The following is a 26,790-nucleotide window of genomic DNA, read 5'->3' on the forward strand; positions in this document are numbered from 1 at the left end:
CCAGAACATCACTGTGACTCTGTGATATGACCAAAATGTTGCTGGATGTGACACAGTTTCAGATAAATCTGAAATTGGGATTTTAGTTGTTTAGTTAATTGAATACTTGTAAACATTAAATCCTTACTAAATTTTGTGCCTGGATTTGCAGTTCAGTTATATGCAGTATTTCCCATGAAGCTAGGTAGGGTTTTGGTACTGGGAAATAATTGAGTTTGAAAATGAAGCAGCCAACAGATGCATCTAAGTATGTTTTAATGGTGTAGTAGTGATGCTGTGTCAGTTCTAAATATATTATATTTTATTACACTTGGAAATCTTTTTTAAACTGTCACGAACAGTAGCACCTACTTGTTTCAGTGCCTAACCTCTTCTACTTATCATATATTTTGCATTGGAATGATTGAAGTGGGACTTGCAATTTCTGTACAGCACTCCAAGATTGAGTGTTCTTTCTTGGCAAACATTTTGTTTCAATTGCAGGGTGCTGTTTTGTTACATTTTATACCCGTAAAGCTGCACTTGAAGCACAGAATGCTCTTCACAACATGAAGATCCTCCCAGGGGTAAGAGCAGAGCCCTGCTTTCTTCACAACTCTGTCTTGTTTCTCTGAGCTTCAGCACCACTGAAGCACAAACACATTATAAAATAATGTGTTTAAAATAATGTTGTTAAAAACTATTCAAAATATCAGTATTATGAGATCTATATGATAACAGATCTTACAGGAATTTTGGAGTATTTAAAAGAATGATACAGCAGTGAAGTGGGTGGGCATGGCTTTTATAATACTCTGAGGAGGAATGATAGCATACGATTAGGAAAGCCTTCTTGAAATTTTTGTAGTGTTTGCCTCTCTAGAGGCAATTTAGGCTATAATTTCTTTCACAATTCTTATGGGATGTATTTCATATAGTATGAAGTGAATGTAACTGGGATTAAATAATCTTTTTACATTTTAGATGCACCATCCTATCCAGATGAAACCAGCTGACAGTGAAAAGAGTAATGGTAAGCTTTAGTAAAGTCCCAGTTTGGTGTCATTTCAGCAAGCTTGAGGATTCCCCTTTTGCTTAACAGCTTTTGATGAAGTCTTGAATTGGAGGCCTGTTTTTTAAAAGAAAAAAAGTGAAAATAGAAGGGTGTATTTTCAATAATAGGTAGTGTGAGTGATGTCTCTCAAATTCCATGACTCAGAGTATCTCCCCTGCTGCTGCTTGTGGTAGAACTATGTTGTCAGTTAGGGAAACATCCAGTGAGTTCTTCTTTGTACTAAGGTGGTTTAAATCTTTGTTGGGGACATGGACAGTGGGATTGAGTGCATCCTCAGCAAGCTTATGGGTGATGTCAAGCTGAATGCTGTGGTTGACACCCTAGAGGGAAAGGAAGCCATCCAGAGGAGTCTTGATGGGCTGGAGAGGTGGGCCTGTGCCAACCTCATGAAGTTCAGCAAGGCCAAATCCTGCAAACATGGATACAGGCTGAGTGATGCGTGGATTGAGAGCAGCCCTGAGAAGGACTTGGTGGCTGAAAAAATGAATAGAAACAGGCAGTGTGCACTTGCAGCCCAGAAAGCCTGTTATATCCTGGGCTGCTTCTGAAGGAGGCAATAACAGGTTGAGGGGGTGATTCTCCCTCTCTGCTGTCATGAGACCCCATCTGTTGTACTGCATCCAGCTCTGGAACCCCCAACATAAGACATAGATTTGCTCAAGCATGTTCAGGGAAGGGCCATTAAGATAATGAGAGGGATGGACACTTCCCCTATGAGGACAGGCTGAGAGAGTTGGGGTTGTTCCACCTGGAGAAGTGAAGGCTGCAGAGAGACCTTCTGGCATCTTTCCAGTACCTGAAGGGGGTGCCTGCAAGGAGGATGTGGAGGGATTGTTTATCTAGGAGTATAGTGATAGTCAAGGGATAACAGTATTAAACTGAAAGAGATTTGGATTAGATTTTATGAAGAAATTCTTTACTGTGAGGATGGTGAGACACTAGAACACATTACCCAGAGGAATTGTGGGTGCCCCATCCTTGGAAGTGTTCAAGATCTGTCTGGATGGGGCTTTAAGCAGCCTGGTCTAGTCAAAGGAACTAGATGATTATCAATGTCCTTTCCAAACCAAACTGTTCTATGATTTTATGAAATCTAGAAATGCTTTTTCAAGTGTTTGTCCAGTGTGAAGCAAGGCGATGTGCTGCAGCTAGGGTGGGAATCAAAAATACTTCTTGTAGAATACAAGAGAGGTTGAGCAGTCCAGTAGAGAAGAAAAACTGAATATTTCTGCACATTGGCCATTTCAGATGGATTAAGAATGTAGCATCTACCACTGGATAAATTTATTATGCACAAATCCATGCATTTCCTTGTGAGTTTATGTACATACATACATGCATGTTCAAATATGTATGTATCTGTATTGCTGCAACCTTAGCAAAGAAAGTTTTTAGCATCCTGTAGTTTCAGCCTTTTTAGGCTCAGCTGAACTTTATTTTCTTCATTTAGTAGTAGCTTGTGTTTCATCATGGAGAAGATAGTCCTGGTTTGAGAAAGCTTACCTCTTAATATAATTGAAAACAGAAGATGGAATGTATGGGTAACATACAGTAGGAGTAATTCCATCTGCAGATTCTTCAGTGGGTGTACAGGGCATGTTCCTGTGTAAATATATCTAGAAAGGAGTAATTCTTTTGACGTATTTTTGGGAGGAGAACATAGTAGGTTCTCTAAACTAAAACTGACCTTGCATTACATGCAAACACACATACAAATATCCTGGGAAAATAAATGGAAAGTGGAAAAAGTATTCAATGGAACTAAAATGGACTGCTGAATCGATTTGAAAGCAGATTTGTACTCTAAGACCAGAAAATGAATTGGGTACAGCATTAAGGTTTAAAGGCCAGTTAAAGTCAAGTCTGCTGGAAGAGTTTGGAGTCTTTCTTTCCAGCATCATAGAAGACTCAACAAATAAGTTGATTTCCCCTCACTATAGCACTGAATAGGAGAAGACTTTATTGAAGCTTCAAAATGTGCTAGAGCCTTCATCATACTATATTCATTCATTGTGATGAATGTTGTAAATCTAAACTTTTTTTATTTTCAAATGATATTCTGAATAATTCACTTCATCCTATAAAAGAAAGTGTTTCAGAGGTGATTAGCATCCTTAAATAAGTAAATCAAGAGTACAAAATTTTGCTCTGAATTCAGATTTACCCCTCTCAAGTGACTTTTAGTTGACATTAGTAACAATTAACTGAAAAGTTAAGAGAATGTCTTTCTGAGCCATTTATTTTAAAACAGTCTGCACACTGAAAGGTATTCTTCAACTCCAATGTATCTAATAGCATCAGTATTTAGAGCCAAGAAAAGGTACCACATAGTCCGTGGTTTGGTTTGAGGTGTTATTTTTGTGCTTTTGGTGCAGATCAGAATGGACATATCACTAACAGAAGTACAAGTGTTCTGTTTTAGCAACTACTGTTGCTTCCACTGTTGAGAGAGGAGCATGAAGAAGTGGGCATATCTAAATTTAGGTGATTGGCATGAAGCTAAAAAGAAGCTTTCTACAGTTAACTTGCTTGTTTATATGCAGTTAGGTATTTGTTGTTAGTCTAAAGATAGAATAAGCAGAAGAAAGACAATGAAAATAGTCCAATCAACCACATTCAAGCCTTCTCTCACCTAGAACTGAAGAAATACAGAGAAATGTTGAATCTGACATACCTTTTTCCTTTTTTTTAACATTCCTGTTGTTCACGGACATTACAAGCTAAGAATAGTCAGTAAATCATAAACATAAAATCACAAAACAGACATTTGTCGGGTTCATTGAAGTACCTCATATGCATCCTCTTAAATTGAAGACAGAGTCTAGTTTTGATAAGCTCATATCTACATACAAGGGAAATAACTGCAGTTAATGGAGAAGACCTAAGATCTAGTAAGCACATATTTGCTGGTAATACTCTGTATCTTTTGATTCCTTAGCAGTAGAAGATAGGAAGTTGTTTATTGGAATGATATCCAAGAAGTGCAATGAAAATGATATTCGAGTGATGTTCTCCCCCTTTGGGCAGATTGAAGAATGCAGGATATTACGGGGCCCGGATGGCCTGAGCCGAGGTAAGCAAAGCAAGAAGTTTTTTTGGCAGTTTGAGGATTCTGGATGCTGCTTTTTGCAACTCAACCTGGCATCTGAGCTTTTTCTCTGATTCCCACCTGCCCTTGCATTTTCATTCCTGTATTCATCCCAGTAATTGTGGAGGTAGTGAACAACCTGTTTCCTTTTTGTTCTTTCCCCAGGTTGTGCATTTGTGACTTTTACAACAAGAGCCATGGCACAAACAGCAATCAAAGCAATGCATCAAGCACAAACCATGGAGGTAAAACAAGTTACTGGCTGTCAGGAGCAGATGTAATTTGTCAGGTAGTCACTGTGGAGTTTCAGGGTCTAGAGAGCAGAGAGGACAAGTGCAGTTAGTGTTTCTTCACAAAAACTGTTCCTGGACATTTGTGTTTGTTTTGCTCTGTTTTTTGTGTTTCTATCTCAAACTTCATCTGCACAGAAAATACCACAATACAAAATAGAATTAAAAGCAAATAAGGTTTTGAACCTTTGATGAAATATGCTGTTTGAATATATATGTCTGTATGTATGCATAGAGAAGGAGGGGAATGCTTCCAATTACTGGGTCTTAATTCAGTATTTTTGTGACTGCTGGGGATAGCAAGTATATAATTGTTTGAATTGCTGTTTGCAGGGTTGCTCTTCTCCCATTGTTGTAAAATTTGCAGACACGCAGAAGGACAAAGAGCAGAAACGAATTGCTCAGCAACTTCAGCAGCAAATGCAACAGATCAGTGCTGCCTCAATATGGGGAAACCTGGCTGGTCTCAACACACTTGGACCCCAGTACTTAGCAGTGAGTTTCTGATTTGGGTTCTTTTCATCTCTTTAGGGATTGGAGTGTCTAACTGTCTTGCAGTGTTTAATATATTCATTTTTAGAGGGCTTCTGGTAGCTAGGAGCTGGGTGCTTAATCCCCATTTTGTGGATGAGAAAGCTGAAATTGTGTTACATGCTCTCATCTAGTTGGGATACTTTTATGGGAGGATTTCAGCCCTAGTCACAGTAGCCCTAATTATTGAAACCTTGGGATTTTCTCCTGCATTCTGTAGAATGTGCTTTTTCTTTATATAGTACTGCCTCAACATTTACCATGCAAATGCCCTTTTCTTGTCTATCTGATGACATAGTTCTTGTATTCCTTTATCATTTTCCTTTATTTCTGTCACCCTCTTCCAGTGAAACCTGGAACGGTACTTGGTGCTGTCCAAATAGAAAAGATTGTCAGATTGGAAGCACAGTAAATAAAACCCAAACCAAAATCAACTGAATAAAAGCACACTCTACAGAAAACAGAGAGAAGCTACTCTCTTGAGCAAAAATGATGTAACAAAGGGTAGACTGCAGTTTCATTTCAGTTGATTTTGCTGGGTCCCTAAAGGATGAACTTTTCAAAAACTGATGTGCTGTGACTCATGAGGGTTGCCAGAGTAGCTCTGACAACTGTATTCATGCAATATAAATTCTGAGAAACAGAAAAGGAAAATTTAATCTCATTCTTGGTATGGTGTATAGTTGGAGTGGGGCAATTCTCTCTACTTTTTTAGTTTTGGTAGATGATAATTCTTTTAATAACAGCTAGTTAATGGAAGAAGGAATTAGAAAACTCTAAAAACCTTCTGAGCTGAAGCTTGAAATGTCTCTTATGTCTACTGTGCATAAGGAAAGTAGAGGAGGTTCCCTCTCCTGGTGGCTCTTTGGTTTTGGTATGGCATTGCCATTTGTCCTATGCTGGCAGTGGCAGCTGTAAAGTCTTTTATGAGGTAGCATATCCTTAGGGCTGGCAATCCTACCTTAGCTGCCTGGAATAGGAATTCTCTCTCACTTCTGATTCTGCTGGTTTGTCTTGGTGTGTTGGCTCTAGTTTTCTCTCAGCATTGCTGATGTTGAGTGAGGGAAGCATCGTGCTGTTGCTGTGGCTGCAGTGTGCTGCATGGGCTTTGGGGAGCTTCACTGCTGGTGCTCTGGCTGTGTTGTTCAGGGAGTTCTCTTTACGCTTTGCTGTCATGTGGTGCATGGGCTTCAGGAGTTCATTTGTGACGGCGCTCTGGCTGTGGTGTGATGCAGTTTCTCCCAGAAGCAGAGCCAGCCCTCACTCTCACTCTTGTTTTGTTTTTTGGTGTAATGTCTAGCTTTATTTGCAGCTCCTTCAGCAGACAGCAGCTGCTTCATCTGGGAACCTGAACACACTAAGCAGCCTCCACCCAATGGGAGGTGAGTTTTCTTCCACCAGAAGATAAATTCAGTGCCAAACAAAAGAGAATATGGGTAGACAAAGTAGCCAAAAGGCTGTAAGCATTTTAATCTTAATTGAAATAAGCAGTCCTGAGTTTGCCTAGTCCTTTGAAATGACAGGAATTTTTTGATAGAAGTGTGGATGTTGCTTCTTAATCTTATTTAACTATTGTCCCCAAGGTAAGTGATGGTATCTCCCTAACCTCTGGCATTTAAAATTATCTTCCCTTATGAGTAGCAAAAAGAATGCTCTCTGTGTTTGTTTTCATCCAAACAGGTGCATATGTGAAGAACTGGATTTTGAAATAGGCACTCACTAATGCACATGTTTTCAGTGATTCTGGATTTTTAGTTTTCCCATTTTCAATGCATTTAAGAACAAAGCATTTAAGTTGGAAATACACTGTTGTTTGGAATGTGAACTATTGCTTCATTCAGATTTTTATTCGTTCATTTGAATTGCAGTTAATTATGCCGTTACTATTCGGGGAAATCAGCTTCATAGATATGAGCCAAATTCCTTATTGTGGGCTGCTACTCAGAATATTCACTGAGTATAGCAGTCTTGGGGCTGTAAATTTGTTGTCCCTTTTGTCTTCACACAGTAGGGAATAATAAAACACATGTTAGCAACTCCATTCACCGCATTCTCTAAATTCTTCTGCTGGCAGAAAAATCTATAGTTTTGATTTTAATACTGAAGACTTATTTTTTCAAGTTGCCTCCTGGAGTTTAACAGTAGTTGCCAATATCACGTGCCCTTTCTGTGCAGAAGTTCATCCAAAAGTGTCTTTGTAGATCTGACTTGCATTGGCTGGTGCATCCATCAGTGACAATTACAGGCATTTGCAAACTGTTATATTTTCATTTGTAAGAATTCTGATTTATACTGGAAGTTGATTCCAAATTCATCTTCCTGTGTTGACTTCTTTCATGTTAGATCTCTTCGGAGCTCTTAGGTCTAAGACTCTTGTAAAAAGCAATTTTTTTAAAAAACTGTTTCACTAATATCCTGTGTGGGGATGATCTATAATGGATTTTGTTATGCACAAGATCTTGCCTTTTCCTCCTTCTTGTGTCTGCTTAAAAACAAGATGCAAAAAAGAAGAAAGTACAGCAGTAAGGACGGGGGCAGAGAGAAGGGTGTAACTAGCTGAGATTGATAAGTTTCCATGGTAATTCCATCTTCACTATTTAAAACAAACAAACAAATGAACCTTAAAAATTGAGAAACTAGACATATAAGTAGTATGCTTCATGTTTTTTCCAAATCTGTGATTCTCTGCTTAAAAAGTTGTAGCATTAAGGTCTTGATTATATCTCAGCTGATCTCCTTTCTTGAAATTCATAGAAAGAAAAATTAAGTAGGTAATTAGATCCCAAGCTATATCAAACTTTGTAGACAAAATTTAATCTCGACGCTGTTTGAAAGCAGATGGGAAAACAGTGTGATGACAAGAGGACAGGTGCAGTGTGCACATGACAAACTGCTTCAGTAAGGAACAAGCTGCTCTGATCTTCATTAGCTCCAACACTTGCACCCTCTGTAGCACAGCAAAAGCAAAATAGAAAACTTTCTGATTTTAACTTCATGCTTTTGTGTTACAATACAATTTTGAGAATCTAAATAAAGGCAGAATCCACTTGTTTTGGAAACTAAATTTGCCAAAGAAAACAGATCCTGCCACAAAGAGAAAACAATTGAAAAAGTTTAAAAAACCAAACAAACTATACTAAAGGTATTAAAAGTACTTCAGAAAATAATTAGTTAATAATTAGTGTGCTTTGCTCCCAAGATCTTGCTAGGTATCCAAAAGATGAGAGAGCACCTCTGCTTAGGATGTTCTGATGTTGTTAAATGAAGGGTGATTGATTTAATTTTGTTTTTAATTATGTTGGGAATAAGTATTAGGGATTTTCTGAAGTCAGATGAAGAGAGGAGGAATTGTTAAAATAATCAAAGGTAGAGACAAAAAATGGAAAATAAGAGAAAAGTGAAGGGAGGCAGAATTGGAAGAATGGAGCTGGTCTACCAAAGGATGGTTAAAATACAGAATTCAGGAAGAGATCCATTTTAATGGATCCTCTGGCAGAAAAAGAGGTCAAAATACTGTCATTATGACCAAATGGTTTCATTCAAAAATGGTGGCTCAAAATGAAGGTGAGTCAGATAATAAATTGACTAGTGAAATTCATAAACATGGGTTCCCTTCCTCCCCCTGCAGTATTCCGTGCTCCCTACACACAACATGCCTGAGGTTTCCTGTTTTTCCTGCCAGTGTGTTTGACCAGCCTACACACACATTGGCTGATCCTGTGGTCACTAGTTGCCATTTAACAATTGTCTCACAATTGACTTGCTTATTGGCTGCCAGGGGGACTAAACAAAACACGCTGATGCTCAGCTGGTGGTGGGTTGAAGCCATGACTTTGTGGCCTCTGTGGTGTGAGCCCTTCATGAAAGAATTTTGCAGTTACTGCTGTCCCCATACAAAGAGCGTGGAGGGACCTGAGAGTGGGAGAAGTTATTGGCCTGGTGTCTAGGCAAGCTCTCTAGCTTGCACAGGAGCTCTCATACCCTGATAACTCCTACATTTTGTTGACTGGAGAGAACATTGCTTGAAAATGTCTGTACTTTGGAGTCTCCATCTGGCGTAATGACTACCTAGCTTTTTCCCGAATCACATCTATCTGGGCAAAGGAAAAGATTTTCAATTATAGCAAGGAGTTGTGATGTAGGAAAGATGGGTAACTAGTTGCTTTTAAGCTCCTTCCCGTTTGTCCCTTGTGATGAGCTCGCTGGATGTGTGACACTTGGGTGGCGGTGGCTCTGACAGGAGGAACTGGGCCTTGTTCCCTGTGTTGCAGGACTGAATGCGATGCAGTTACAGAACCTGGCCGCGTTGGCAGCTGCGGCCAGCGCAGCTCAGAACACACCGAGCGGCACCGCTGCACTCACCTCCTCCAGCAGCCCCCTGAGTGTGCTCACCAGCTCAGGTAAGAGACTGCCCGTGCTCTAGCCTGCCATGCATTGCCCTGGAAGTCCTTTCAGGACAGGTGTCACCTGTTTTGTCTGTCCCTTTTTGTCACTTTCATATTGGTCTTTAATAGAGGAACAGTTCACTAGTGGATTCTCTGGCCTCCATTTAAGGTAGATATCTTTGCCACCAGCAAAGGCTTTTTTACCTGCTGTGTCTCTTCCTCCAAATGGTCAGATTAATTCAGAGTAAAATGAATTTTTGAGGTCATCATGAACAGAAAGGTAGGTGACCTCCTTCCAGTCATGTTTTTACAATCTCATCGAATATTTGGTTTATCTGTGATTTTAGGCAGGCACTGTGGTAAATACACTCTGTTCCTCTCAATATGTCTTTAGCATGAGGTAATGCATTCTGTGCACTAGAACAGCACAGTTTATATTCCATTAATGAAGTCAAGGATATTATAACTTCCTCATAAAAGTAGAATAAACAGATACCTATTTTCCTGGAAAGTAGTTGTCTAGAATTTAGTGTATGAGTTACACATAAAAATCAGTATCTTTCCTTTGCATGGCTTTTTTGTGTTTTGTTTGTTTTGGGTTGGGTTTTTTTAACTTTAGGTTACGTGCCTTAACCAGAGATACTAGAATGTCCAAGTAGGATTCTTTGCTGCCTTATTTCTAAATGTGATCATTAAATGCAACAAGCAAAAAACTAAAAATAAATTCATTTGTGTTTATGGCAGATATACTAAGTTTTTGTCACAAACAAGGATCAGTATTCCACTCAGTTATTTCTGTCCTATTTTGAGTTATTACTAAATCCTGGCATGAGAAGGGAGACCCTGTATTTTCAGGTGTCAGTTTTCCAGCATCTCTGACTTCTGTCCTACAGAGTTGACATCCTCACCTGTGGTTGTGAGAGACCGAAGAGGGCTTGAGGGATGGGGTTTTAAACTTCCACAGGTAGATTTTGAATTGCGTAGGAGAACCAAGGAGCTGGACTAAGAGATTAGAAAGAGATTACAAAGAAAAGCTGTTTAGAAGACCTTCTGTCACATGATTGGGAGTTAAACCATGGGTGCTTTGCACAGTTTTCTACTTAAAGAAATTCCCAAGAAAGAATTAGTCCAAAGAGTGTTCTGTTGCAGGAGATTTTTAACATAAAAACTTTGTAGTCTGCAATCCTTAAAAGATTGAAATTCTAACATTTATCTTGACTCACAGCTATGTATCCTATTCTATAATTTAATAAAAAACCAAAAGAACAAAAAACTTTGAAGAGTTCAGACTACAGAAGAGCAGCATTCATAACCAACTTACTAATGCTTTTTCATCATAAAGGAAGCATGAAAGTGAATATATCTGACAATTTCTCCTATATTTCCCATTTGTCAGGTTATAATTTGTTTTGACTGGCATTTATTGGCTCTCTTGTCTGATGACTGCAGCAAGTTTGTTTTCTGTTTTGTTGAGGTGGAGAAGGGCTGGCAGGTTGTAAAGTTCAAATGTCAGATGTGCTTTCACACCCATGGAGGGGCTGGGGGTGGGAAGCAGCCTGTTTTCCAGTACTTTCTGTGCTGAATTCAAATAACCTTTTGATCATCAGTAGTATCAATAAATGGTTGTGTGTCAACAATTCAGTTATTGTGATGGGTCATTTTTATTTATATCCTATACAGATTTATCAGTTCTCTCTTCACAGGCTTGTAACATGAAGCAGGCACTATTGTATTGCTCTTTAAACCTAATTTTAAATAAGATTTTAAAGAGTAAAGATTAACTTGGTTCTAAAGAAATAAAAAGTTTTGGAGGGCATATTGTCTATAAGTAGTCACTGACATCAAATTCTAAAACAGTTCTAATGCTTTTTGTTAGAGGTATAAATATGCTTCACCTTTTAAAACTACACTCAAACTGGGATTAGGGGAAGCCTCAGTGTGTACAGACACATTCAATCCCATGATCCTTCCTGTAATTAAAAGCTTTTTAACTCTTTAGTCTTCAAGCAATCTGTGTTTTCACATAGAAGGCTGTTGGGCTCCACATAGAAAGCATCTATCCCTCCTGAACAACACCCAGACCTTGAAGAAACCCAGTATATAGCAGTTCAGTACCATGTTAATAAGTGCCTGCCTTGTCTGAAGGACATATGGCAACATCTACTGTGATAACCTCTTAAACCTAACTGCAGATGAGATGACTAACTCCTTGACTTCTCTCCATCTGTCATCCAAATGTTCACCTGATGCTTATTTGGACATCTCTGCTCAAATTGCATAATTGATGGAAAAATCCAGACAGTCCTTCTGCATAGTTGCCTTTTTGATTTTCTTTCATCTGCACTGATATCATTTGTATCTAGGGAGCCTGGAAGTCTACTCAGTGCAGTCCATGGACTATGGATGGGTTACATGTCAAAATGGTGGAATCCAGAGGCATTGTGCTGCCTTCCTACACATTTCAGACAATTTTCTTTAGATAGTTCCAAGCACAGTTGTATATTTTGATGTAGAATGGGCTGAAGTAAAACATTCAGTCTTGCTGAAGAATAGCTCTTGGAACTGAACAGTACATAACTGCTGTTATGTAGTCATTGTTGCAGAGACCATGGCAGTAAATAAATTCAAACTGCTAGCTTGTGAAAGGGACATCCAAGAAAATACTATAGAAGGTATCTCAGGATACAAGGAGTGTCTTGTCCGCCATCTTTTTTACTTGAGCACCAGTAAGAATTACCTGCTTCAGAGCAAAATTGAATGGTTGCAAAAGCTGAGGTGTGTTTCCATTTCTCTTCCTTCTAAAGGCAACCTTAAAGGTCCAACAAAGCTTTTTCTCATGATTTTGGTGTAAACTTCTGTAGAACTAACTCCACCTGGTGTAGAATTTGGTGGGCCGTGTAAGCTGCTGCTGTCCTAGATACTATACTGGTAGACTTCTCTTACTGAGTCGATATAGTTGAAGATGTTGCTGCAATAGAGGACAGACTACTTATTTTTGGATGTACATTTCAAGACTTTTCTCAGTCTTAGCCCCAGTTGTGGCAGCAGGATTTTTAATAGAAAATTATTTAATGTGTCAAAATAATCTGGGCGTGCGGTGTTCCTGTTCTGGCAGTATGGGAAAACCATATGTTCATGCTTCTTTAATGTCCCTAGTATCTATGTTGCAGGTCTTTTTCACCTTGAGTGACATTTCAAGGATAAGTGTTAATACATAGCAAGTGACTCTTACTTTAGGCAGCAGGAAACGGCATCACTGCTGGTTACCTTATGCTGAGATACAGAGTTTAGCCAACATTTGTATAGCATCTCAATCTTACATGTCTTACACTTACTGACATTATTATTGCTGTAAAGAGTAGATGTTATGATGAAGGAGAAATTTTTAAAAATGTAGGAAAGGCTTAGAATATATAAGCAGTATGATCAATCAAGTTATATGGGTTTGGGTTTTTTTTAAAGTATCCTGTGTTGCCTGAATCTGTTCCTTACTAGTTTTTTCTACTCAAATAACTTAATGAAGAAATCGAATTACCAGGACTAAAAAATATTAGTTGAAGTTTAATTGTTTTATTTTAATAGCAGGTTCCTCACCTAGTTCCAGTAGCAGCTCCTCTGTTAATCCAATGGCTTCTCTTGGAGCATTGCAGACGCTGGCAGGTGCTACAGCAGGCCTCAACGTTAGCTCTTTAGCAGGTAAGTTATGTGTAGTGGTGGCTTGGGGGAATATCTGATTATCATTCCTCAGCCTGTGATAGGTCTCTGGGGTGATTTTTTTCTGCTCCTTGCTTTTTGTAATCATGCAGAGGCTTTGAAAGGCTATTGATCTGGCTCAGTGGAAGCACTCAGTCATCTTTTATTTCTTCTTTCTTATACAGGAATGGCAGCCTTAAATGGAGGACTTGGCAGTGGTGGTCTCTCAAATGGGACAGGCAGCACAATGGAAGCCCTCACACAGGCTTATTCTGGAATCCAGCAATATGCTGCTGCTGCACTGCCCACACTCTATAACCAGAGTCTTTTAACACAGCAAAGTATTGGTGCAGCAGGAAGTCAAAAAGAAGGTAGGCAGAAAGTTGTAGAAACAACTTGAGAGGGGTTTTCAAAAGGGCAAGCTTAGCCCTTGCACCTAGCTTACCTGCAGATTTTTTATTTGGTGTCATTTTTTAGAGTCCAAGAGTTACTGAAAATAAAAAAGGTCTGTGGGATCTTTCTACTAAGGGCTGCCCAAAGTAGATTTTATACAGGACGTTTCTCATGGGGTTTGTTTCATCTTAAGTGATTCCTTAATCATACTCCTGCATGTTCTTAGAGGGTTGGAAAATAGGAGTCTACAGCCTGATACATCCCACTGTCAGAGAATCAGATGTGGTTTTATTAATTTTGTTTTCTGGGTCCTTCACCTCTTCCAGCAGCTACTTATGCTAGTCTTGTCACTCTTCAGATTCAGGTTAAATTTAATATGTAGTGTAAAGTAATGCAGAATATAGTAGTAAGTTTTCTGCAGAATGTAGCATGTTTAGAAGAGAATCTGTCAGATTACAAACAATGTGATTGTTTCTATTTTGTTTGGAAATCTACTTAGTTGCTTTGGGACCACAAGTTTTGTATAGCCATTTTTTGTTCCATCAGCATCTAGCACTCAAACTTACTGTTCAACTGTCATTACAACAAATATCTGTGAACCAGTTTTGGCACAATGTGTAAAGTGCAAACAAAAGTGGACAGAAAGAGCTAGAATTATTTCAGTGATCAGTCCCAGCAAAGCGTCATGCTCATTTATTCTGGAATCAAGTGCTCTGCAGTACTGTAAATAGCAGTTTCATTGTTTTATCTAGAAAATTTGTCTTGACTGGCTCTTTCACCTTTTCTTCTGCGGTGGGTATGTGGTATCCATGCTCATTCTGAATTTATTTTCTTTCTTTTTTTAAAGGTCCAGAAGGAGCCAATCTGTTTATCTACCATCTTCCCCAGGAGTTTGGGGATCAGGATCTGCTGCAGATGTTCATGCCATTTGGAAATGTTGTCTCTGCCAAGGTTTTCATTGACAAGCAGACCAATCTAAGCAAGTGTTTTGGTATGTTGGATCTATAGCCTCCTTACAAGAGGAAAGAGTGAGGCAGATCTCTCCTCTCTGGTGACCAATGATAGGAACCGAGATAAAGGCCAGAAGCTGACTCGGGGGAGGTTTACATTGGATATTAGGAAAAGGTGTTTCACTAGAGAGGGGCTGGGCATTGGAATAGGCTCCCCTGGGAAGTGGTCACAGCACCAGCCTGACAGTTCAAGAAGTGTTTGGAAAGTGCTCTCAGTGTAATTCTCAGGGTGGCCTGTGCAGGGACTTCAGTGATCTTTGTGGATCCATTTCAACTCAGGATATTTTGTCTTTCTATAAATCATTATCAGTAAAAAGGTGGCTTTTATAGTAATCTCTTTTTCAGTATATTGTCTAGCCTAGCTGTTAAGTAAGTAGGGAATCTCTGTATATTCAAAAAAAAAAATAAATAAACCAAACACTTCCAGCAATAAACTATATTTTCCTGATTTTCAATGTGACTTTTTGCTTTTCACAATTTCATACTACTATGCCCTGTTATAGTGTTCTGACCCTAAATAATTCTCCCTGAGATTAGCTCAGTTGGTTAAAGCAAGGTGCTAATAATGCCAAGGTTGTGGGTTCAATCCCCTTATGGGCCATTCACTTAGGAGCTTAATCTTTGTGGATCCCTTCTAACTCAAAGTTCTGTGATAATTATTGCATTTGCAGACTGTAATCCTGAGATAGTTCTTTCTCTTGCTTCTTCCCATGTTTTCAATAGTAATTTGTATATATTACTTAGTACATTATGAATTCTTTCTATTAGTATTTTTATAAATAATTGTGGATACCATATTGCATTTTTGTAGTGCCATAAACTCTCATGACTGTTTTAATAGATGGAGACTTCTTGTGACGGAATAGGAGAAATGAGCCTTTCTGTATGGTTTTGACAGCTTTGTGTCTACATAAAATCCTGAATTTTTTCCTATTTCAGCCAAAAGATATGGACAGTCTGATGCTCTGTGAGAACACAGAAATATGCCGATCATTCAGCTATAACACCTACATATTATGGACACACAGCCCTTGACTGGAGTGGGAGTTATTCTCGCTCCAGACATTGAGTAGAGTTGTTTAAAATAGGCTCCTTCAAAACACTGGAGAAATTTATTTTCAGGAAAGTCTTTTCTATCTTGAATGATATGCAGCCTCCCATCTGGGAGCAACCTAAACACAATAGTGGTACCAGTGCTACCCATCCTTGGCAGCTATTTCACTCCAAACAAATCTGCTTCCATAATGTCACGAGGATGATTTCAGTCTTGTATCTTTAATGAGCTTTTGCATCTGGATGAACATTTTCCAGGTTTGGTTTTCTCCCAGGTGTAAGTTCTTATAAATAGCAGTACTTATTATGTTGTTAGGCTAGAAAATGTTAATTTCCTGAGCTCTGTATGTCTTCTGGCCAAAGTTCCATATGTCAGCAAGCAATGCTTTGTTTGAGAGCCTTTAGAAGTTGTTATGAGGAGTCTAAAATGGTTGTGAGCTTCTGAAAATGGCACTTCATGCAAGCCTCTCTGACCTTGTGAGTGCCTGCATTTCCAGTTGTGAGTAGCCATTGTGGGCAGCTCTGGCATGGGGTGACTGTGTGTTTTTCCTCTCCTCAGGTTTTGTAAGTTACGACAATCCCGTCTCTGCACAGGCTGCCATTCAGTCAATGAACGGCTTCCAGATCGGCATGAAGCGGCTGAAAGTACAGCTCAAGCGCTCCAAGAACGACAGCAAGCCATACTGAGCACCCCTCCCCTCCGGGACTGGAGTGAGAAGGATCTTCTGGTAAGTTGGAGAGGAGCGCACTTAGTGATTCGAAGCCCTAAGGCTGTGTTTTTACAGTCCTGGAAGCTGATCCATGCCTTCTATCTGGCACATCTTCCCTTGAAGACTCTGCTGCAGCCTCTGCTGAGAATCCCGCTTCGGATGGAGGACAAGTTTGTGCTTTTGTTTCCAGTGTTTTACTTTGGAGTTTAGGTGCCATATCGCTGAGGTTTTCTTGTTTAGTTTTGTTTTTTTTTTTTTTTTTTTCCTCCCTTATTTGAAGTTTGCTGTGTTTGTAACCAGTGTGTGTTGAGAAGGACCAATGCCAGCTCCTTGGGGGTGGGGAGAGAAGGTTAAAGGGAGCAGCAGAAATTGACACCACACCGCCTTGGGGTAGAGAGAAGGGAAAGCAGAAATAACACAGAACAGCTGATGAAAACAAAGATGGGCAAGGAGAACAGAGTCCTGGGTGAGAAAGAACCAAGTCCATGTAGCCTTTGCCATGCCCCATCCGCTCTTTGAAATTTCCTTAACTGTATGCCGCGGTGGGGATTTATTAAATCATCTCTAAAGCAGGAGACTGGCTAAAAGGATGAACACATTAACAAGCCAAAGGAAAACTGCAGTGATTTTTTTTTTGTTTGTTTGCTGTATATAAACTAGTGTTTATATAGCAGTATGAATGTACACAGCACTTTATAAAACTATTAAATAATGTCTCTGCCCAGAAAATTTCACACTCTGTCTACAGTGGAATATTAATGAGATGCAGTGAATTTCTCCATGTATAAGAAAACCGATGTACTTCATCTAGGTTTTGTGGAAAGGTAGAGACAGCTTAGTCTGGATGAATATATCTGGGTCTGGAAACAAGAAACTTTAGATCCGTGGTAACCTGCAGAAATTCTTGACAATTTTTCTTCTTAACATTTGATCACAATCCCCATTTCTGTGGAATAATGTCTTTTTTTTGCAGAGATTGCTATGAATTCCTTTTCATAAGCATAGTGTAAGTGCTGATTGTTTATTGAAATGATAACTTCCTGTTTTGTTGGGGTTTTTTGTTGGTGTTTTTTAATGAACAAAACTCATGCAGTGACTTGGTCTAGTAATTAGGTGTATCTCTCTACTGCAGTTTTCCTTTAAGGTGGTGTGTACCAGTGCAAAACATGCTAAACCAGGAGCTGCAGAACCAGAGTATTGAGCCATTCAGTCTTTTTCTGCCTTTTGGTACAAGATGTTATCTTTGATATTGAAGGAGAATTGAACACACCCCTTAACTGAACACACACTTTTTCTGCATACCAGTGAAATTGCTAGTGCATTGCTAAGGGCCTTTAATATTCACTGGTTTTAGGGGGCTCAAAGGACTTTTGACACTCTGGCCTGAGCTGTTTCAAGAAATCAGTGTAGAGTTCCATTTTATAACCACCAAAATCCACCTCTGTCACAAGAGGAAGTTTACAGTTTCTGTGTCTTTAACAGAAGTTCGATTTACCTCATAATATCTCCTTTTCCTTGTTTTCTTTGTATTCCTGGGTTGTAAGGCTGTTTCCCAGGGCTCCAGCTAACACTGCAGTCTGGGAGCCAGCTGCTAAATTACGTTTGTGGGTCAGACATGGGGTCAGGACTTTGTGTTCTGCTCCAGCAGGAGGAGCACTAAACCCATCAAACCTGAGATCTCGGGTCTGAATCCCCACTTGTGTGCAGTGATCTGTTGGGCATTTCCAGGGACTGGGCCCCCTGGGATCTCAAACCTCAGAATCAGAACAAGGCCTGATATGTAACATCCAAGGGGAGCCCTTTCCATTCAAAATCAAACAGTTGATGTCAGTCTGTCCATATTGATGGCAGACAGGTAAATCTGTCAGTATTATTTAAATAATTTTGTGGTGGCAAAGTTTCAAAGGCCAGATTGCCAAATTTCCCAATTATGCTGGCATGTGGTACCCTTCTATGTTAATTATTTGAATCTCTCTAGAAAAGTAAACATACACTGAAGTGAACCATGTACACTTGAATTCTGCACCATAGGAAAGATGTGTCCTGGTTTTCTGAGAAAAGAGTGTTGGAGTGTGAAGGCCTCCAGGGTGATAATGGGATTTTTTATATATATATATAAATTATATACTTTTCAAAAAAAGGAAAAAAAAAATCATAAAAAAACATAGTTGGGAGCAACTGCTCCAAGTGCAACCTGCTGTAACCAAGAATGTTGTTTCTATTTTTATAGAAGTTTTATACCGCTCCAGGGTGGAGAATATTTATTACCTAAATTATTTCACTGGAAAAAAAAGGCCAGGGTTTTGTAGAATCCTGAATGTGATTGTTTTACACACATAATGATGTGCATGATTGCAACTACTGATTTTCAGTGGCCTGTTTGCAGCCCAACAACTGCTAAACAAGGAAGATGAATGCTGTGAACCAGTGGAGGAGAGCACTGTGCTCTGGGGTCTCTACAGTCACTCTTACCTTCTTTGCACCCTGCCCCACTGTACTATCCAAGACCTTTGTCCTGTTTTTCTTTTAACCTGATGCTCTGGCCTCTTTACTAGTCATTTCAGTTGCCCAAAATTAGATATTTTAGCTTCTTCATCCTATAGTGTGTCCTCAATACTGTAACTTACAGATCAAGCTTGGCATTGTTGCAAATAGGTGCAACTCCTATTAACTTCAGGAGATTCACCAGTTTACACTGTGGCTTAGTTTGATCAGTGACTCCTCCCAGACATAACCACCTTAAGACACCTAACTTGGGCTAGCTCTTGTGCCTTACTGGCGTAACTATAAGTATTGCCAAAAAGAAAAAAGAAATAAATCTATGCAGGTTAAATTTTAAGATGTAATCCTCAGATGGTTTGAATCAATGCAGTTCAGCTGTCTGAATGCAGTAGAGCTGCATCAGTTTTCACCAGCTGAAGATGTTGCCCTTTTTGTGTATTTGTTTCAGATTTCCCTTTTTTGGTGTATCAATGTGTATGTTGCCAAAGTTAATAAATGTATCAAGTTTGTGACTTGGGCAGATTTTTTTTCTGATAACAAAACTGATCAGATAAAGTCAACATTTCTGTGTCTGTTTGGTGGCTGCCGCTGATTGTGGGGATTTAGGCTGCTCTTGCCTTTCAGTCTTAAGCCAGCTTTCTTCCTCACTTATTGGCAGGAAAGTCTGGGATTTAGGGGACTTGGGGCCTTTAAATTTTTAGTTCATATCATGCTCTCATTTAAGTGCAAATCAAATCAGTGTCAAATGCTCTATTTCCTGGGTAGTACGATAAAACTTGGGGGAGCTCAAATAAACTGCAGAAGGTTGGCTGAAGCAGCCAACAATGGACAAAGTATGCTGTATGCTTAAAACCAAAGAACCTGATATTCTGCATGAAAAGCTAAAAGAACTGATGAAATAGAATTCCTTATTACGTGTGCCACCAGGAAATACTTTAAATATATTTAGTTTACAAAGTGGAAATGGTCTACTTCATAGATTTATTCTTTTTCTCAGGAGATACATGATTTTACTACTGTAATAAGGTGAAAGAATTATGAAATTGGTCTGATACTGCTTAGTGTCAGTACTGTAGTAAATGTAATCATCATTTCTTCAGTCCCCTAGATAATCAACAGTCCAAAATAGGATAGCTCTTTGTAGTTCAGCTTTTTTTTTTAATACATTATTAAAGATTTAATTATTTAATGCATTATTATAAACTTCCAGCTTGGAAGAATCTCACTGGCAAATGCATCTATCAGGAAAAAGCCTTTCACCTGAATACTGAAAGTCACATATTATGATAATTCTATCTTGCAACCTGAATCTAACTGAACTGGTAATGGCTGTGGATTAGGGAAGAACAACAAAACAGAATGAAGTTGTTCCTATTTTATTTGGAAATACCTAAAAACAACTTGGATAAAGCAAATTGCAAATGAAGGGTGCAACTATGAACAGGTAAAATGCTTTGAAAGCTTCTTGTTGCAGACATGTAAACCTAAAGATGATTGATATCCCTAGCATACCTGCCACAAAATATAAAACACAGAAGGCGCAATTATCACTGTTGTGAGAATAAAACAAGGACAAACTGGAATAACTTTCTCCAAGTCATTAAGATCTTGTCCAGCATCTCATGATTCTGTTTTTATAGGCCAGTCTTTCCATGGCGCTTTGATAAAACTCAGTCTTTGCCTTCAACATGCTGAGTGAAGTATTTGAAAAATCCGTATCAAGAATAATCCCAGACAAATCACACAGAGGATTTCAGTGGTGCATCCTAAGATGTCACTTGATTTCATGTTTCTCATGCCTCAGTTCATGATGAATTTGCTTTTCTGGATTAAGAGTGAAATCTTGACCTATCTGCAAATTGTCTAGAGTATTTCTTGAAATACAGAAATAAGTGCAAGAGTTGCATTATACTCTGTTTGCTGGAGTTGGTTTAAACTCTGTACTCAAGTCTTTTTCCTTTATTGGAAAGCATGAAAAGCAAATTAATCTCAGCAGTTCTAATAAGAGGAGTCTTGTTGATTTAGTAGACAATGTGTTTCTTGTTGCTTTGAAATGAGAATGCAACACTTGCTATTCTCAAATTGTTAGATAATATGCAAATTTCATCTTGTTTTAGGCTGTAACCAGAAGCTTTGAGATGTGCTGAAGATTAAGGCCACAAACAGGAGCTAAAGGGGAGTTAGGGGTGTGGGGAGGCAGAATAAGAAAACTGCCTCCTCTGCCTCCCACTCTCATCCCAAAATGTTCCTTGTCTCTTGCAGCTCACAAGCTAAGGGAAAGGGAACAGGAGTATTTATGTCACTTAATATAAGAATTATTTTTTTATAAACTCTTCAAGAAAATTTCAGGAAACACATTTTTTTCTGCTCATCAAACTGTTAACAGTGACTGTAGAGCTTCTCAGAGCCCAGAATCTCCTCCTCATGAAGCCAGGGAGCTGAGGGCTGTTACATGAAAGGTTGGGAATGGAAAATCCCTGTGCAGGTCTAATGGTATGACAAGTGCTCAGCTAGGACAAGTCTTAACATGCAGTCGAGTCTTAAGGAATTCTTCTCTGATGTGTGAGCTTTTTGTCTTGTATAATCTTTTTTTTTCCCCTTTTCCAAATTACCCCCCGTCCCTCCCAGTTACATGGGCTCCTAGGGAATGAGAAGAGACTGTAGCTAAAGGAAGTAACGTGGATTTGCTGGGCTACTACTGGCTAAGAACATCCCATGTTAGAGTGCAAGAAAAGTCTCAAATGTCAAACCACCTGTGAATCCCTTGTGTCCTCTGTCTTGTCTCTCATGGTCTCAGTCTCTGTGGGCAAGTGTTTGCCCTGGAGTCATATTTTTTGGAATCGGTCTCCTGGGGAGGGAGTTTAACTCTGTTCTAAACAGAGGCAGTAGACACACTAGGCTCAGGGCAAGGTGAATGCATGCTAACCAGTGTGTCACTAGGCTGTGGAATGCTCCACAGACTGGATGCTGAGAGGGAAATCCAGGCCTCTGCTTCCATTTGGTTTCTGGCAGTTTGATGTTTACTTGGTGTCCTTCATGTACTTTGACTTTTACTTGTCCATCGTTGGCATGTGCTGCCCTTGCCTGTCAACTCCCTTCCCCAGGAGATCTCATTGTACAGTGCCCATTCTTGTTCTCTCTCTCCGTGTTTGGATGTACTGCTCTGTGTAACTCAGTGGGTCTCCCTCTTTCTGGTTTGTTTTTTTTTCTAGATTCCTGCCGTTTGTTCATCGTTGTGCCTAAAGCATGTCGATGTGGCGTTCAAGTACATCGTCCAAATCCTTGTCTCTTCAGCTTCTCTGATGCTTGAACTCTCACCTTTGACCTTGTGTTGACCTTTGATGCTGATGTGTATTTTTATTGTTTGTTTCTTTTCTTTTTTTTTCTTTTTTTTTTTTTTTTTTTTTTTGTGCTGCCAAATTGGTTTTGCTAGAAAGACTGCTGAAGGGGAATATTTAAACTTGCATTTGAATATAAAAGAATTTCTATTTTTCTAGACCTTCGTAAGATAACCACTTGATTTTGTGAATCTGATTCTTTGTAATTTGTCTTCAGAGCAGCCTTGCTAGCATACCTTGTGGAGTATTTGTATTTCTGTGAACATACAGCCAATCACTTTCTAGGCTTAGTTTTTTCTGTGTGCTTAGTTTTAAAAACACAGTTTGAAGAAAAAGTCAGTTATATGGTGTGACTCAATCTTTCAGGAGACTTCCTAGTCACATTTTGCTGATCTGGTTTCTGTGCTTGAGGAGACAGCATGTGTTTTTATGAGTTCAAACTTGTGACTTGAAGTGGCATCAACAGAAAACACTTGAACTACGTTTTCCTCTGATTGTAGCTACATTTTTGCCCTGGCATTTACTGATTTTTTTTTAATTATTATTATTTTTATTTTTTCCCCTGCTTCCCTGTGTGATTATCAGTCTGCAGTGAAAATTTGATCAAAGTTGATGTTGTATTTTGTTAAGCTCTGGCATGCTTGGTTTTTTTGTAACTACAATCTCCTCAGCAAAATGTGATGTTTTTGTTTTAATCTTTCAAACTAAGATAGTGCCCAGAAATGTTGTGCATGTTTCCTGCTGTTTTCTTCACACCCTCGTATATATCACCTTCACCTCTCTGTTTTCTATAGTTTGTGCAAAAACTGAGCAATTTAATGGGTTTCAAAGGTATCCTTTAAATTGGTGGTTTTGGTATAACAAATATCTGATCAGAAGCCACCTGAGGGCATCTACCTGTGCACTTAGACTGTCTGCCTGACAGAGCACCTGGACCTTGCTCCATCTTCCAGTGCTGTCAGAAGCTCTGAGGGTGCTTGGTTACACTGTATCCCTAGTGGAAGTTTCAATGGAAGGGGATAGCTGGGAGCAGGAAGGTGGGAGAACTCACAGTATTTCTGTTTCCAAAGCTATCTGAAGCTAGGGCTCATTTCAAACACTGAGCATTTTGTACAACTCAGGGCACATTTCTGTGAAGTCCAGCCCCAGTCTAATACCATCAGTCAGAATTTGGTGGCAGGATTCTGGAAGAATCTAGGTTTGCTCATTAAATAAAGTGTTTAAAATTTCCCAGAGAAAGCATTTGTAACACTGGTCCTACAACTGCTGGCTCTTTTCCCAAATGACAAGCACAATACAACAGCCTCTGAAGCTGTTACCTGAACAGGGTACCGTCCCCAGCTCTCTTTTCAAGGGCCTTAGCTGGGGAAATCTCTGCGGAGATTTTTTAGTTTTTGTTTCATTTTTAATTGGGTAATGAGCTGAGCAGTTTTTCTGGCTTGCAGGATGAACTAGAACAGGTTACTGCTCTCTGGGTAGCAGGCTTCCCCTGCCCTACGTACCATCTGCACAGGTAGAAACTGGGAAGTAGCTTCTAGATGAAGGCACCTGAAGAGTGAGTGCTGTGGTGAAGTTTCAGTCAGAAACAGCAGCAAGCTAGTGTAGGTATCTTAACAGTTGAAATAATGTGAAATGGAATTCTGCGAGAAGGGTTTTTGCTGAGAAAACAAGTAGAGATTGATTGGATAGAAATCTTAATTTTGTCCAGTGTTTGGGATAATGTAAAGATGCAAAGATTGTTTTCTCTCCTACTTTTGAGCTGGTTGAGGATACTGTTTGCTCACTAGGTATTGACCAGACTTTGTAGACAGTCCTTAATCTGCTTACAAAAGAGAACAATTTGAATATGGTACATGTACCTGGGAGTGAATCGTGAGGCTGAATGAAAAAGGGTAGAGACTCGTTACTTTGGGAAGTAGGGTTGGGGGCTGGCTGCTGTTAGTCCCACAGTCTGAATGCACAGGGCTGTGTGCCAGGGGGCACTGATACCCTGCAGTGTATGGAGGAACTGCCAGTACGTTTCTGTACGTGTGCATTTGGTTCCGTAAGGAACCTTGGGGAAACCTGTGGAAAAATAATCTGAAGAAAACCAAAATGCCAAATGTTGGGTGTTTCTTTCCTTTCTTCTTTCCTTTTCTTCCTTTGGTTGTTTTAATTGTTCTGTGGTGGTTTTAATGGATTTGAGACAGTGGAGCAGCAGCTGCCTTTCTGATTTTTGGCTGCTTTTTGTGAATAATTTAAAAAGAAAATTTACATTTTGGAGACAAACCTGTGGGCTTTTTTATTGGTACAAACGTTGTATTTAACACTAGGGGTTTTGTACAGTTTTTTGCCTTTTCTACTAGAAAACAATGTAAAGTGATTCACAATGTGACGAGAAAACAAATTGCCACTATGACCAAATGTAGAGTCTGTTCTGCAGTTAACAGGATTTAATCAACTCGAAGTCGTGGTTCAGTCGTAGAAATGCTTTTCTTTACCTTGTTTGAGCTGTTCCTTTTTTTCTTGTTTTGATTTGCAAAACAAAATGTCTTTTTGTGTGAAATTGTGTTGTACTCTGTAGAGAATTACAGATTTTACTTTAATGGTTTAAAAAGCAGAGGAGCGCGTGTTGCTTTTCTGATCTGATCACAGAGTTTGTGTAGTGGATTTAAAAATGAAAAGATTTGTTACAAGTTTGGAACAAGCGAGTATGTGTTAAAGGAATTTTCTTCCTTTTGTGTGTGTGGTCTTTTTTTTTCTTTTTGTCCCAAAGGGCAACTTAAAGCTGTTTTAATTGCACAGACACACCGACAACAAGTCATTTTGTATATGCCAAGTGTGGTACCTTCCTTTGTTTATTTGCTATTAAACTGTTTGAGAAGAGTCCTTGTGTGTTGTGTTTGTGTCTTAAACATGGGGTTCTTTTTGGGGTCCAATTGTGAGAAGATGAAGAGAGAGATGAGAGAACTATTTTACAGTTTCTTAGCTGTGAGACACAGAAATATTCATGGCCCAATACCACTTGTTCTGGATGTACTGTATCACCCTGGATTTTTACTTCTGTGTAGATGAGCTGCTTTGAGTAGAAATGGAAAAGGTTTTCTGTTTGGTATACCTCCATTTTGGGTCATTTGACAGTCAAGTCTCCTGTAGATACAGAAAAGCTGAGGATCTTGGATAATGCAAATATGTGCAACACTTGGGACTGGGGAGTAGGCATATCCAGCCTCACAGAACTGGTGCCATGCAGCTACATGCCTGTCCACACACTTGTGCTTCAGGGTGTTCCAGGGGCTCAATACCTTGGGCAGAGCAGCAGCCCTCAGCTCTGCTGGGCGGCAGGGTGCGTGGTGTGGGGTTAGAGAGGCACCAGCTGATGCCACTCCCACAACCCCACACTGCCACTCCTCCTTCCCCTTCCAGGAGCACAGCCAAGCTTGCTGAATCTGTCCTGGTTCTACAGCATCAAGGTGCCTGCAGCCCCCAGTGCTCCTGGTCCTGGACATACTACACAGGGGAACTGCAAATGGGTTTGGATTACTTACTAATGATAAGCACAGGGTACCTGCTTTGCTTGTACTGCCACAAGTTTGACACGAATATTGCCTCTCTCAGAAGGAAAGTACCACAATGGCCATGATTTTGCTGCATTTCTAAAAGCTTCTAAAATTCCCTGATGTTATTTCTTCTTTCTGCTGTCCTGCATCTTGGAGACTTGCAAGCATTTGTGGGACAGCTATGTTTCTCCTCCGTGTCCTTTTCCTGTGTTATCTGGCATACTCTGTTTCACCCCATCACTTCCTACATGATTGTAAATCTGAGAGCACTTGCAAAGCATCAAGATTCAGTGCTGCATTCCTTGCCCTGAGTGCACCAATTGCAGCACGAGGCACGGAGCCACCTGTTACAGACTGTGCTGGGATCCCTGCAGTTAATTTGCAGCTGTTGAGAAGAGAGGCTGGAGGGGTTTCAGTTTAGATACAACTTGAGGCCAAGGATGGAGAGAAACAATTGAATCAGAAAAAGGTTTGTTTAGGCAGAATGGAAGATTCCAGCTTGTGCAGAAAGTTCACTCACCTTGTCTTACACAATCAAAGCTTTGTAAGCTACATCTTACAGAACTGACATTGGATCCCTCTTTGGTCAGTTGCTTTTTTATTTTTTGAAGGTTTTTTTCTTCAATTTAAAGGGCCACCACCAATCAGTACACAATCAAACTACACCTAAGAGCCAGTGTATTAATCTCTGAAAACAAAGCATTTTCCACGTGAGTTGCTATATTTATCAGCATTTGTAGGAAATACACAAATTTGTAGATGAAATCCTGATGCTGAGTGGTTTAGGAGAAACCTTTTTCCTCTCACATTCACCTCCACTTTTAACTATTTGTTTTGACTCCAGTCTTCCTGACTTTATCTGCCACATTCTGCTCTCTTCATATGGCCAGGAGTCACCAGGGACATTATGAAGAGCAGTGGGGAGGAGGAGAAGCAGGTCAGTGTGGTCTGGAGAAGTGAGTGCATGATGAGCCACACTGCATGTATGACAGGTAAGATTCCGTAATTTGATATTGCCAAGCACCATTCAGGCTCATTTGTTTGCACTTCCTGAGGAGAAACTGTGGATTTTAAACTGGACAAGCTGTACCTGAATCTTGTATGAATTACAGCTGTCTTAAGCCACAGACAGATGCCGTTGCTTTTTTTGAAGTAGCACAGGCAGTCAGTGTTGATCTTTTATCTCCTTATTTAGGCAGCTGCA

General features: G+C 39.6%; 1 protein-coding gene across 14 annotated transcripts in view; it reads left to right on the top strand.

The window, feature by feature from the left end:
- Positions 1-24,915, top strand: part of CELF1 (CUGBP Elav-like family member 1) — a 55,949-nt gene extending 31,034 nt beyond the window's left edge. For 4 of the 14 annotated variants that reach the window (XM_056492564.1, XM_056492569.1, XM_056492563.1 and 1 more), the window contains 12 exons: positions 484-566; positions 964-1,012; positions 3,993-4,127; positions 4,308-4,387; positions 4,766-4,927; positions 6,264-6,345; positions 9,235-9,363; positions 12,931-13,044; positions 13,227-13,412; positions 14,282-14,425; positions 16,057-16,225; positions 21,922-24,915. In XM_056492564.1, the coding sequence (XP_056348539.1) occupies positions 484-566; positions 964-1,012; positions 3,993-4,127; positions 4,308-4,387; positions 4,766-4,927; positions 6,264-6,345; positions 9,235-9,363; positions 12,931-13,044; positions 13,227-13,412; positions 14,282-14,425; positions 16,057-16,184 (1,292 nt within the window). In that variant the 3' untranslated portion in view covers positions 16,185-16,225; positions 21,922-24,915. The remainder of the gene's footprint in view (positions 1-483; positions 567-963; positions 1,013-3,992; positions 4,128-4,307; positions 4,388-4,765; positions 4,928-6,263; positions 6,346-9,234; positions 9,364-12,930; positions 13,045-13,226; positions 13,413-14,281; positions 14,426-16,056; positions 16,226-21,921) is intronic. The other 10 variants (XM_056492576.1, XM_056492573.1, XM_056492574.1 and 7 more) reach the window with 7 other exon arrangements.
- The last annotated feature ends 1,875 nt before the right edge of the window (positions 24,916-26,790 follow it).

The sequence above is a fragment of the Oenanthe melanoleuca genome, chromosome 5, assembly GCF_029582105.1.
Source record: "Oenanthe melanoleuca isolate GR-GAL-2019-014 chromosome 5, OMel1.0, whole genome shotgun sequence".
NCBI lineage: Eukaryota > Metazoa > Chordata > Aves > Passeriformes > Muscicapidae > Oenanthe > Oenanthe melanoleuca.